General features: G+C 46.6%; 1 protein-coding gene across 5 annotated transcripts in view; it reads right to left on the bottom strand.

Moving 5' to 3' along the window:
• PHKA2 (phosphorylase kinase regulatory subunit alpha 2) overlaps nt 1–13,408 on the bottom strand; it is an 83,132-nt gene that overhangs the window by 16,595 nt on the left and 53,129 nt on the right. For 4 of the 5 annotated variants that reach the window (XM_082864195.1, XM_082864194.1, XM_082864193.1 and 1 more), the window contains exons 13-19: nt 11,274–11,352; nt 8,220–8,354; nt 7,433–7,542; nt 6,128–6,272; nt 5,795–5,873; nt 2,624–2,793; nt 1,681–1,854 (exon numbers count right to left, since the gene is read on the bottom strand). In XM_082864195.1, coding sequence (XP_082720321.1) covers nt 1,681–1,854; nt 2,624–2,793; nt 5,795–5,873; nt 6,128–6,272; nt 7,433–7,542; nt 8,220–8,354; nt 11,274–11,352 — 892 coding nt within the window. The remainder of the gene's footprint in view (nt 1–1,680; nt 1,855–2,623; nt 2,794–5,794; nt 5,874–6,127; nt 6,273–7,432; nt 7,543–8,219; nt 8,355–11,273; nt 11,353–13,408) is intronic. The other variant, XM_082864192.1, reaches the window with a different exon arrangement.

A 13,408-nucleotide genomic window follows, 5' to 3' on the forward strand; every position in this document is an offset into this window, starting at 1 on the left:
AGAAAATGTAGGGAAGGAAATGAGTCAAGGAATTTTTCAGAAAAACTTTACAGGACTAAAAAACATAAATTTCAAGATAGAGAAGGCCCACTGAGTAGCCAACACAGTGGATGAAAATACACCCAGAACAAAGCACATCATTGAAATTTCAGAACCTGAGAGAAAATCCTACAAACTTGGAAAGAGAATAACAGTTTGTATTTCAAGGATCAAAAATCAGAATGGGGCTTCCCTGGTGGCACAGTGGTTGAGAGTCCGCCTGCCGATGCAGGGGACACGGGTTCGTGCCCCGGTCCGGGAGGATCCCACATGCCGCGGAGCGGCTGGGCCCGGGAGCCATGGCCGCTGAGCCTGCGCGTCCGGAGCCTGTGCTCCGCAATGGGAGAGGCCACAACAGTGAGAGGCCCGTGTACCGCAAAAAAAAAAAAAAAAAAAAAAAAAATCAGGATGGGTTCCGATTTCTCAGAAGCAACACTGATAGCTAGAAGACGATGAAGAGATGCTTTCAAAATTCTTAAGGAAAATTTATTTTCAATCTAGAATGCTATACCCAGCCTAACTCTCAAATGGAGAATTTGTAGATATTTTCAGACTTGAAAGGTCTCAACAATTTTACCCACCATGAACTGTTTCCTAGGAAACTACTGGATGTCCTCCACCAAAATAAGATAGTAGGCTAAGAAAGAGGAAAAGTTGAGACACAGAAAACAGGAGAGCTAACAAAGGAGACAAGGAAGTCTCCCAGATGATGATGAAGGAACATCCCAGGATAAAATCTACATCCTGGACGTGGAGGGTGACCAGGCCAAAAGGGGCAGTGAACTCCAGAAACAAGCAAGTTAAGGGCTGTCATTACTGTGCCCTCTTCCATTGCACCATTTCTTAAAACCTACTGAAACTGTTCTAGAATGTATTCCACCAAAGGAATAAATTGAGAAAGGGGAATATGCCAGAATCAAGAAACAGGGAACCCAACTGCAGAGACAAGCAAAGGAGATTCCAAGGATTATCAGAAAGAAAAGACCCAGGATGCCAGGTATGCAAGAGGCTTAGAGTGCAATCAGCCAGATGGGAGGAAACTTTTGGACTCTAAGAAAAGCAGTGGAACTGTGAGATTCATACATGATTCACCTTGTGGAAATTTGTATTGCGAGGCCATTGGAAGGTGTAGAAAGGAAGCGAAGCGAACTAAAAGATAGGGCAACTGTTAACTTTAGAAAAAACGAAGAGGAAAAATGATAATGTAGTATATTATTATACTGAGTTGGGAATAATATTTGCATACATACAATGACAGAAATAGTGAATACTGATTTAACTAAACCTTAATACAACTGCATGGATAGGTTAGGGGAAGTGAAGCAGAGGAGTGGTGATTTAACACAGCTGAATTCCTCACCTGCACAAGAAAAAGTCAACAGATACTGAATAAAATCGATGCATCAAAGACAGCACTACAGACACATTATTTAGAAAAATGTAAATACCAGGAGAAACAACTAAGAGTTGAAAGTGGTTGCCTCTAAGTAGAAGGACTGGGGGCAGTGAGGAGGGGAGAGGTGAGGCAGGAAACAGCTGCATTTTGTTGTCGTTTAGGATTCTTTGACTTTTACATCATGCTCATGCATTACTTTGATAAAAGAAGTTATTTTAACAGGCAGAAAAGAGTTAATAATGTACATGGAATTTCCAAACCCTTTGCTTTTGCCATCACGGAAAGTATATCCCGAGTGGAGTAGATGGCACTGAAAACATGGCTGTCCTCTGTCTTCTTACAAAGAGGTGGCAGATAGCACTTCGAGGATGTGCTTTGCAGGAGGTGGTTGATATACTGGTCAAGTTCATCCTGGCTTTCTATAATTACACAGGTAAGAAAAAGAGCCAGTGAAAACAAGCTGTAGAAATAACCTAAATGCATAATAGTGATTACGTGTAGCATGAAGTGCTGAGTAGATTTAGTGAAAGACAACATTTTGATATAGATATTTGACCTCCACTCTACCGCTGGAAGGTAAAGAGATTTACATAGATAATGCATGTATTCATAAAGTTATTGTTTGGAAAAACTTCATCCTAGAAAAAGAAAATACAGGTCCAAATAGTGTTTACATCACATCATCCCAAGATGAGCTGAATATGTAGACAATGAGAGGGCCAGCAGCCAACATCTCATCTTTTGGTTTTAATTTGTCATGAGTGAGCTAAGCATTATGGAATCCCCAGCCGCAATCCCAAGTACTATCTAAAAGTGAAAAACAGGTCACTCCAACCCAAAACCTTCCTCAGTTTGAGAAATGTTATACACAAAGGACTTCATCACTTATATCCAGTCAAACCAAGATCATTCTACCATTTCTTTGAAAATTCAAGCAGTGTGTTTCTTTCTTTATATTTCGTGAAAAGTCCACATTCCTGAAACTCTTTGTCCCTCTAGGTTTAAAAAAGCCCCACTTTCACAGTTTAGGTTTATTAAAGTGGCATTTTAATACGTGAAAGTTTCCAAAGACTCTTTTGTCATGTTAATTACAAATCATTTTCTGTGCTTGAGTTTTAGGGCAATTTTATCACAATGCCAAGGTTTAAATAAATTCAGGGACACCTGCAAAGGCATTCCAAGCCGTACCTTGATTATAGTTGTCTTCGAAATATCCTCCCAAATCTGAATCACTATCAGGACTGAAGCTCCCTTCACTGGTATCGTCAAACAACTTCTCATCACAGTCTGGATCCAGGAAGGTCAGATACGTGTAGAAAGAGGTGGTGAGAAATTCCGAAAGGCTCCCTAATTTTACTCTGCCAAGGAAACACTATGTTAGAGATATAGGTGGATGTGGACAAACTTCCACTATGAATCATCGAGAGACTTTTCAATAACCAGGTGGCACTTCTGCCAGAATCAGTAAGCACGTCACTCTGCAGACTGCCCCATGCAAGCAGTCAGCCAAGAAATTAAAATGAAAATTCAATAGCAAGTATGAAGTAGAAGCACACAGCATATTGAAAGCCAAAATGCATCATGCTGATTTCTTATCCCCAAACCCAACACAAATAGAAATCTATTTTATTGAACCAACCAAAGTTTTACAAAACATATTGAGCGAACCACTTTTAACCAGAACCAACCCTCGGGTATTTTTCGCCCTAAAACAACTGGACCAGGACAAAACCACAAGCAACGATTCTTTGGGTGCCCTCGTGCTACCTTTTATGAGTCCCTATCACTCGGCCACACAAGGCCCGGGGGAGGATGGGGGGAAATGTTGGGAGAGGCACGTCTCAGAGCCAAAGTTCTCTCTAGAAAGAATGTGATGGCCGGGCCATCCCCGGAGAGAGACAGTGGCCCAGAGGGGCCCTATTATCAGGCTGGGAAAAGTTCCACCGAAAACTGGGAGCTGGGTTTGGCAGTATGGGGTTCTGCTACAAAGGCAGCAGCCTCCGAGATCTTGCTCCCTGAACCTGATCCACCCCCAGGTTCGGGGGGCAAGCGGGATGTCCACTGTACAGAAAGAAAGCGGGCACTATGTGCTTCGTAAAGTGTTAGATCTGGAGGCAGAAGAGTGTAGGATGCCTCAGAGCTACCAGCATCAGATTATGACGTGTTTAAATGGCTTAGTTTGAGGAGAGTAAACAGAAGCTCGCAGCTCAAATGAACTCACAGGTGCCTGAGCTTCCGCGGGCAAGTACGCTGTCAAGAGACATTGCCTGAGGGAGAGAAAAGCCTTCCCTTAAATCAAGTAAAACTTTCCCCCTAGAGCCCTGGGGTCAGTTCTAAGGATTGTTTTGCCCTGCGGTTGGAAACAGTAGGAGATGAGGTGGAGCCAGGGACCAGTTCCTCTCTGAGGAAGTTGAAAGGAATCAGGTCAAAGGCGGAAAGGCTAAACCCTCTGATAGCAAGCGACCCCAGGTGGGTGCAGAGGGTAGAGTCTGGCATGTAGAGCGAGTTCAGTTTTTTAAATACCCTCAGACCTAAAGAAGAGACAAAATGACATTCAACTTTAATTATGAAGAACTAAGTAGGAAGGGCAGCTGATGGAGCCTAGGCATTCCTGTTTCTTTCCATGGTTCTCTGGATTGTTTGCCATACTCTGTAACCAGGAGGCCCTCCTGATTCCTGTAAGCCCTCATCCAGCTCAGTATGGTGGTTACAGCCCCGTTTCTGGATTCACACAGAGCTTCTGCACCTACTCATCTTGTGCCCCTGGCTCTCTGAGCCTACAGATCCTTGCCCATAAAATAGGAATACAGCCTGCACGACAAAGTGAAGACAACATGAGACAACAGGTGCAAAGCCACAAAGAACACACTGCAAGTGCTCAACTAACTGCACACGGTATCCTTTTGACAATGATTAAATTTCAGTTAAAGAATTCATTTTGGAAAACAGTTAATTATGGGCGTATAGTACTGTCTCTCGGTTATGACGCCATATGCCAGGTGGTAACTTATCCAAGCTGGATATGAAATGTACGAAAGCAGATGCCAACTGCAGTTATGGCGCCAGCCCTGGGAGCTAGATAGCAGAATGCTGGGGATGGCCTCGCTGACACTCATGAGAGAGGCCAGGAGAAGCTTGGAGCGAGGGCCACTTCGAGTCTACAGCAAAACCCACAGCGAGCTTGGTGAGCAGAGGTGCCAAACCCAGTGCTTAGAAATCCAGTGACTCAACCCTGAGGACATTAGCCTAAGTGAAATAAGCCAGTCACACAAAAAAACAAATACTGGATAAGTCCACTGAGACGAGACACCTGGAGACAGAAAGCAGACTGTAGTTGCCTGGGGCAGGGGTGGGGGGAGTTTCAGTTTTACAAGATGAAAAGAGTTCTAGAGATTGGTTGCAAACTACGTGAATATACTTAACGCAACCGAACTGTACACTTGAAAATGGTTAAGATGGCAATTTTTATGTGTATTTTATAATTTAAAAAAATTACTGTGGCAGCAGGGTCCCTGGTGTGGGAGGATGTGACAAGAAGGGCTGACTTCAACTCCCAAACACTTTTAGCAACTGGCACTCCATCAGGACCCAAACGGCAGCCTCCCCAAGCTCGGCAAAGGCCACACATTACTCGGGCCAGCTGCGTGGTGAGGTTATCCTGGGGCCCTTCGGGCATATTCCAGGAGATTCACAGAGATCAGGGCATAGATGCTACTGAGAAATCCTCTGCCTTGTGACAGTCATGGGGTACAAAAACAAAAGGGGTTTCCATGGGAGGTGAGCCTCCCATCCCTCAAGGTGCTTCACTGTAATAGCTGGGAGCACCGGTTGGACTGTGGGCCTGCAAATCGGAATGGGCGTCGTTCCACGGAGGATGAGGGGACAGTGGTCTAGGGAGGCCCATTCAGGTGCTCTGCTCTGAGGGCCACGAAGGAATTTGTAAAGTTCTGTGAATTATTCTTACGGCGTTAGCACACTCAAGTCAATTCCGGGAGTGATTTGATTATTGAGCACCGGCCAGATCCTAGGCCCTGGGTGTTTTCTAGCCTTTGAGTAGAAACAGACACAGCATCCCATACATGCATTCCGAGAGTGCCACTTCGGAGGACTTGATATGTTCATCTCTCTATGCCCCAGGCCTCCTGGCGTCCATAAAAGCTTCACAAACACCCACCAACTGATGCTTAGAGATGATTCCAGTTTCACATGGGTGACTGGATTAGATGTTTTAACTCCCTTTTTACTCTAAAGCTCCACGCTTCTATGTTCGGCAGGTGATACGGAAAATGGGAGAAGGGCAGCAAAAGACTTTAAGAAAGGTCAACGTTACTTTTGCTTTTTAAAAAAATCACAAATTACCTAGCTCCTCCAAAATATCCATCCTCTAGTTTTCGAATTGTAGAAAGAACAGCAGAATGAATATCTGAGCCATCGTTTGCTTAAAAAAAAAAAAAAAGATCAATTAGTTCACTTAATCTGGGAATACTTTGTTTCGTTATGCACTGAAACGTTTTCATCAACAAAATCTAATTAAACTATGTATGGCGCAGAAGATTCCCGACCTAAGAAATCTAACTGCTAAGAACCCCCTTCAGTACTTAGCTCTGTCCATGGGACGCATTTTAAACATTTTGAAAAGGGTCCAAACCACCAGTGGGACATGAGTCAAGCAGATCAAGTTCATGGAGTTACTGAGCATGGTATGGGTGATGGGGAAGGTGAGCGTGGGTCTGCCCGTCATCCGCCAGCAGGTGCACAGGTAGGCTAGCTCGATCCTCAGCATCTCCACAATCATCTCATTGTCCAGGGCCAGGTAGAAGTGATGCTGGTCAGTGAACTGCAAGTCAGAAGAGGCCAGGTTCAAGGCTGTCCTTCATCTCCCTCGACATAACCCAGCTGTCATTCACGGCAGCACTAATCCTTGCATTTTGTTTCCAGAGAAGAGGCTCAACCCTGGCTGTAATCCGCCCCCATAATGGGGCTCTCCTCGCGATCAGACAAATCGATCTGTCGCCTGCCCAGGAGCCAGAGCTACGTTAGTGCTAGCGCAGAAGGGAAAGTTGCACAACGAGATCTATTTACAGCTCCTTGGATGGGGATTTAAGGACCTGCCCCAATACCGCTGTCCCTGAAAGTAAAGCAATAACTCCTGAATTCCTACACTGTCCAGGGCTGCTGGGCTCGGTGATGTTTTCCTAGTGGGGCCACTGAGAGCAGGTGAGACGTGGAGACTGTGTTTACCTGATTCATGGCCTGGTTAATGTGAACTAAAGGCACTGTTGCCTGATGTTGATGAAAATCACTGTCGTCCTGGCCTCTGGACCAGTGCACGCTCAGTTCTGGTCTAAAATTTGTTACGAAGGGAAATAACTCACAAGATTTAAGCAAGCAGCACAGGCTGGGTGAAAAAGAGCAACTTGAGGCCCATGACCCTACAGTCCAACTATGTCCCCAGACAGCTGGGCGGCTATGCCCCATGTTGACAAAGTGATCCCTCAGTTGGCCTTTCTAGCTGCCCAAATGGATGAAAAACGCTTCGTTTGCATTCCACAGGACTAGTTTCCTTTGGAAACAAAAACTCTGAAGAAAGGTTCCATAATCAGTATATTCAGGATCCTGTCAAGGGGGTTGGGACCTAAGAAATCAGACTTCCCATGTGGGATTCTGCTGACAGAGGACCTGCTAACAGCCCAAGCAAGGGTTAAGGACTATTGCAATTAGGGCGCAAGGGCTGCGAGTCAAGTGGCATGTCACTAGCGAATTTGTAAAGTGGTATGAATTTCATACTGGAAGTGAGGGCACGCTCAATTCGATTCAAGCCGCATTTATTGAGCACCTACCACGAGTAAAGAACTGTATTAGGTACTGGGCGTCATCTTATGTCTCTGTTTGAATACACGCATGCACATTCTGCCACATTCAAAGTGCCTCCCCAGACAGAAAAGACAGCTTAATAGACAGATGCTTGTTGGTTTGTTACTGGCCTGCTCTTCTCACCTGGGGTGTGAAAGTGAAGATTTGGTTCCTAATCACATATAGTTTAGATGTTCCAAGGACTCCGATGTGCCGATACGGTCGCCCACTCAATTTCATATTCTTATTCCGTCCTATTTAGAAAATAAAAGAGAAATTCGAGCTAGAGCAAATACAGTGACATCTAATCCAAGTGATTCTGGCTAAGACTGGGCTTATTTATATGTTAAGCAACTCACTTTGGGGTTTGGTTTTTCTAATACTGTTATCCTTCTTTGGGACAAGGATGAATTAAAAACAAATCCCACCCCCTTCTTTTCATGCATATAGAAGAACAGCACCCGGTGCCACATCTATATGGAATAAAATTATTAAAAGGACTTTATTAATGTTCACTTTTTATTTATTTAGTATTGAACCATGATCCTAAACAAAGTCAGATTTTAGAAAAAGTAAAGAGAACCCATCTCCCATTTTAATGGGTAAATGGGCATTTTCTTAGACCACAGATAAAATTTAGAAACATCACCAAGACACAAATGACTGTTCCAACTGTGAAATTTCAAAGGTGGCTCCTTATTTTACAACAGAGCTGACGAATCACACTGCTACCTGTGGTGACATCTCCTGAACAGGCATGAGAGGAATGTGCTTGGTGGCCATTCCTCTTCACGTGGAAGCTGTCAAACCACCTACTTTAGTGCTTTGCCCAATTCCTTTAATTTACACATATCACAGTCTCCCCCAGACCCCAAACCTAGAACCGAGATGCCCCCTCGCCAAAAATGCCCTGCTATTTCCCCAAACCTACCAAGCTTGGCATATATGTGACTAAGAATCCGGCCTGGCTGGACTCGGATTGGATGAATGTCGGCGATACTCTGCAAGCTCACCCCATGTTTCCTCAGCAACTCCTTAATGTGCTTGTTTTCTGCCAGAACAGTCACTGTGAACAAGAACATAGCACCTGCATGAGACGGCGGCCCTCGTCCCCTCACGCGGATGTGTGCTGCTGTCCCCTCTCCTCTCTGGCCTGTGACAGCATGCTCTCCATGTGCTGGGTGCTTTTGAAAGGGAGAGCGCTTGTCCTGTCGCTCTTCCTGGTTCGCTCTGGCCTTGCCTCCCCTCAGCACCCACAGTGCATATTTATCGAGTGCCCTCAATGTGCAAGACAGTCTGGGACTTCTAGAAGTGGTCTTCAACAGGTCCCAAGCTGAATTACCCATCTCAAATGACGTCTTGCTTCCCTGTGGGTCTGCATTTATTCGAAACCTGTCTTGTGTTCTTTTCACATGGGGTCAGGAGTGGAAACAGCTTTGCAAAGGGGATACCAGAAGAAGTCCGTGCCTCTGCTCTCAAAGACAGAAGAGCAATATAGTGGTGTGTGCAGCAGGCGATGCTCTGACCGACGGGGAGGGAGGAGGAGGGGGGAGGAGATTTTATGCTCTGGAGAGAAGGAAAAGTGGGCCTACCAGTGGGCTGGTGGTAGTGGGGCAGCCTGGCCCACTGGGAAACACAGCACAGGGCCCCCCGCTAGTAGGGAAGAGCCACCCCAGAGCTGGGCCACGCACCCAGTGGGCCGGCCTGAGCCCCATCTCCAGTGAATGAGGCTGGGCATCTGGCTCTCTAGCAGGCAAGGCTCTGGGATGCCTGGGATGTGGGGGCCGGAGGTGGGCTCAGACTCCCCCATACCTGCTGTACCAGTACTGCTGGCTTTTAAGAGAAGGGACAGGGCTTCCCTGGTGGCACAGTGGTTGAGAGTCCGCCTGCCGATGCAGGGGACACGGGCTCGTGCCCCGGTCCGGGAAGATCCCACATGCCGCAGAGCGGCTGGGCCCGTGAGCCATGGCCGCTGAGCCTGCGCATCCGGAGTCTGTGCTCCGCAACGGGAGAGGCCACAACAGTGAGAGGCCCACATACCGCAAAAAAAAAAAAAAAGAGAGAGAAGGGACAGTGCTTTGGCAAAAGGAAGGAGTCCCGGGGAGGGAACTGGAGAAAGGGAGTTCTGGCCACAGAGAGAGCGGCTGGTGCTGTGTGCACCTGCAGCTGAGCCTGCCAGGAACTGCAGGGGCTCGGGGCGGTGCTCAGGCCAGAGGAAAGACTCGGTTACTGTTAAGGCAGCTCCCTGAGCCCAACCACTGTACCCTCAGGCTGGTGGCACCTGAACGTATGATACATATAAATGCCACTGAGACCTGAATGTCACCTCCTTATATTTACATAGCACATGATGCTGTTTCAAAGTATTTTAATATTCATGATCTCATCTGAGCTTCACAGCAAGGCCCTGAGGGGAAGCCTTGCTGCTCGACTGGCCAGCCGTAGCTGAGCAGGGACTGGAAGCTAACCCCCCAGGCCCCAGCACGGGAACATCAGCCATGCAGGACTGGGCGAGCAGCTTCCCTTAACACCCGTCTCTTTGGAAGATTACAACACCGTGCAGAGATCTCCACATATCAGAGCCACAAGGCGGTCACTCTGTAGAAGTGACTCTTTCAGACGAGTGGCTTGACCAAGACCCGTGAGCCTGGTGATCTGAGAGAGATGCACGCAGAGAAGTTTCTGAAACTGCACTTCTCCTTCCTCCAGACCACAGCCTCTGATATTTTCTACTCTGTTTTCTTCCATTGCATTTAAAAAAAAAAAAAAAAAGTGGTGCTCAGGATCCATCGCTGCACCCCAGCCCGCAACTGGAAGAGCGGCCTTGTGGACTTAAGGGGTCACTTAGCAGCATGTACTCTGGTGACGGGCAGAGACTGTGGGGTCAGGCTGGATCACGCCACCTGGAGGTCAGAGCTGGGTTTGCACCTCCAGCTGTCAGCCGTGGGTCCCTGAGTAAGTTAACCCCTTAGCCTCATGTGTAAGAGGGGGATGATAATCATGATCGTCACACTTTCTACCTGATCGGAATGTTGTGATGGTTGGGTGCGTCTCTCGGTGGGCCTGCGGCACAGTATCGACTGGGTGATGACCTGCACGACCTCTGCTGTATCACGGACAGGCATAGCCAAATGCATCCGTGGCCACAGAGAGGGTTGCCCTTCATTTGCTCAATAATTGTTTTTAATGTATTGAATGCGTGTGTATCAATCAACATAGAAGCTACAAAATGATAAGGCCCTTGTCCTTAAGAAACGTACAGTGTCCTCTAGAGGACACAAGGTGTAGTCACGACACGTTATGATACTTAGCTGGTATATAAGTCACTCTATGAGGTTTGTGAGCTCCTGGAGAGTCCTTCCTAGGAGGAAAAGTAGGGAGAGAATTGGCCAGCAGGGAGCATTCTAGGCCTGGCCCTGCACTGAGGGCTTTCCCTGTGGATCTCAATTCCTCTCAAGACCACCCTGTGAGAGAGCACCGGTCAGGAGAGCCCGAGGCACACAGAGGTGAAGTCACATGGCTAGTCAGAGCCAGTGCCGCAGCAGTAGCCCAGGCTGGCCTTGCACTTCTGCGGAAGAGTTGCCGGCTGGAGAGGAGGGGAGATGGGTGGAGGGAGGTGAAAACATGGGCCTGCAGCTCTGGAAAGAAGTCAGACCTCCAAGGGAGGAACGAGTGAACCCTCATTTGGGTTTTGAGTTTTCAACAAGGTCGCGTTCTACTTTTCAAAGAAGAGCAGTTATGAAAAATGATGCTCAATGAATCACTTGTGCCCCAGTTGCAATCAAGGTTTAGATTCAAGAAACAACTGCTTTGTAGAAAGTAACTGTGATTGGAAGCAGCTGAGTTACAGAACACATTTCACAGAACTAATACATGCTAAAGTATATACACATGCAGATTTTTAAAAATTACATAGGAACACTTCGCTTTAAAAATAACATTGGTTTTACAAAGTTAAGTATGAATAGTAAACATGCTCACAAACCTTGTACTACGACATCAGGTTTGACGGAAGTGGAAAATCTTCTATTTAAGGGATCAATTTCACCAGTGGCAAGGAATCCCTAGGAAAAGAGGAGCATTAACACTATGAAATACTGATTAACTGAAATTTCACCTTAAACCTAAGTTTGAAAATAAAATATCTGGGGGCTCAAAATCTTCAGTGTTTTATTCCTTTATCATTTTTCAAGGCAAATGCTTATTTTCTCTGAACTACAGTATACCATTTAGATGGCACTGATCAATGTATTGCGTTTTTGGCACCCAGCTCTCCAGGGCCAGTCAGAGACGCCAAACTTGTGTGAGTGAAAAGAACAAGGGTAACTCATGCTTCCTGAGCCCTTACCCCGCGCCAGGTACCGTGCTGAGCCCTGTACATGCACTGTCACACAGGCCTCCTAACAGGGAGGCACTACCATTCGCACATCTTACAGGTGGGGAAACCGAGGCAATGTCCTTAGGGTAAGGACTTGGCCCAGAGTTGACTGTCCTGAAACACAAAGCTCCCCTGCCTGCTGGCAGAGTGCTTTTTGAATGTGGATCTCCTCATATTTTCTATAAATGATGGGAACCTTAAGAGAAGGGATCAAGGTGTTCTGGGAGTTCTGAGAAGTTGGACCTAATGCTGGGCCTAGATGAGGGCCTTTACATTGGGAGGAGGAAACAAAAGCAAGTTTGTTTCCCATGTCACTGATACAGAAATCAGAGCTGCACCATATTGCAGAGATGATAAAGCCCAACCTCTTTACTTTAAAGATGAGGAAACGTGAAAAAAAAAACCCTATATTTAAATAAAGCTGTACAACATTAAAAAATAATAATAATAAAGATGAGGAAACCGAGGCCCAGGGAGATTAAGAGACCTGCCCGAGGTTAAAGAGCTAGTCAGAGGCAGGGCTGGCTTTCCAAAGGAGATATATGTGCTTCCCTACTCATAAAGACAAAAGTATAAGACACAGTCTCCACCCCCAAGAACATGTCCATGAAACTGCGGAGATGATCATATCCATGAAGCAACTGCTCCATCTCAGCACCTAAGGGCCACTTGCACTGTGATAGCTTCACTTGGGTCTTCCTTTCACCCACCAGGAACTCCAGTGACATCCAACCCATTGCTCCCCTGGCTCCCCCGCCCCCCACATCCCACACCCCTCCCCAGGGGTCCAAAGCACTCAGCTGGGCAGGATCCTCCCAGGAAAGATGAGCCATCCGATAAAAATCACTCACACTTAGGACTGGGGAGGAGGATTCATGTTTAGCTGGCACAAAAGCATTTGTATTTTGAAAACTTAAACCTGGGAGCAAGAAAATGCTTAACAAGGAGGAATGAGTCAGAGGCAGCAGACCTTCTGTGTGGCGGTGCTACTGGCTGAGGGAGCGGCCGACACAAAATCCACTACAGAAGAACCAGCCCGCTGCCCCTTCCTGGAGAGAGCAATGGAGCGTCAGAGTCCTCCTGCTTCCTGCACCTAAGACCGTGTGGAGTAGTCCCCCAAACCCTGCATCTTTCATACATGTGCTGATCCTGGCTGAGAAGTTTCCAGCCCTCCTACCGACCATCAACTCAACCAGGTTCTAGCCACAGACCAGGAATGCTGGTGGGAAGGGGCGCTGGGGGAGGGACAGAGAGTGCTTGGCTTGCAGCTAAGCCCAAAACGGTTTACTATAAATACGGACACAAGCCTAGGTCTCAAGCCTCAGAGTCAACCCCAACCAGTTGACCTGAAAGCCATGAAGATGCCAAAGACGGGTGACTTCCCTGGCGGTCCAGTGGTTGGGACTTCACCTTCCAGTGCAGGGGGTGTGGGTTCCATCCCTGGTCGGGGAGCTAAGATCCCACATGCCTCGCGGCCAAAAAACCAAAACATAAAAAAAAAAAAAAAAAAAAAAAAAAAAAAAAAAAAACCAGAAGCAATATTGTAACAAATTCAATAAAGACTTTAAAAATGGTCCACGTTAAAAAAAATCTTAAAAAAAAATTTAAAAAGAATGTAATCTTAAAAAAAAAAAGATGCCAAAGATATTCATAGCCACATGGAGCAGAGAGCCCCTGTGTTCTTCCAGGGTCCCCTGAACTTCCAATCAGATGGTTTCCAGTCTGTGAAGCCCCCAAGTCCC

Source organism: Leucopleurus acutus (assembly GCF_964270905.1).
Source record: "Leucopleurus acutus genome assembly, chromosome: X".
Classification (NCBI taxonomy): Eukaryota; Metazoa; Chordata; class Mammalia; order Artiodactyla; family Delphinidae; genus Leucopleurus; species Leucopleurus acutus.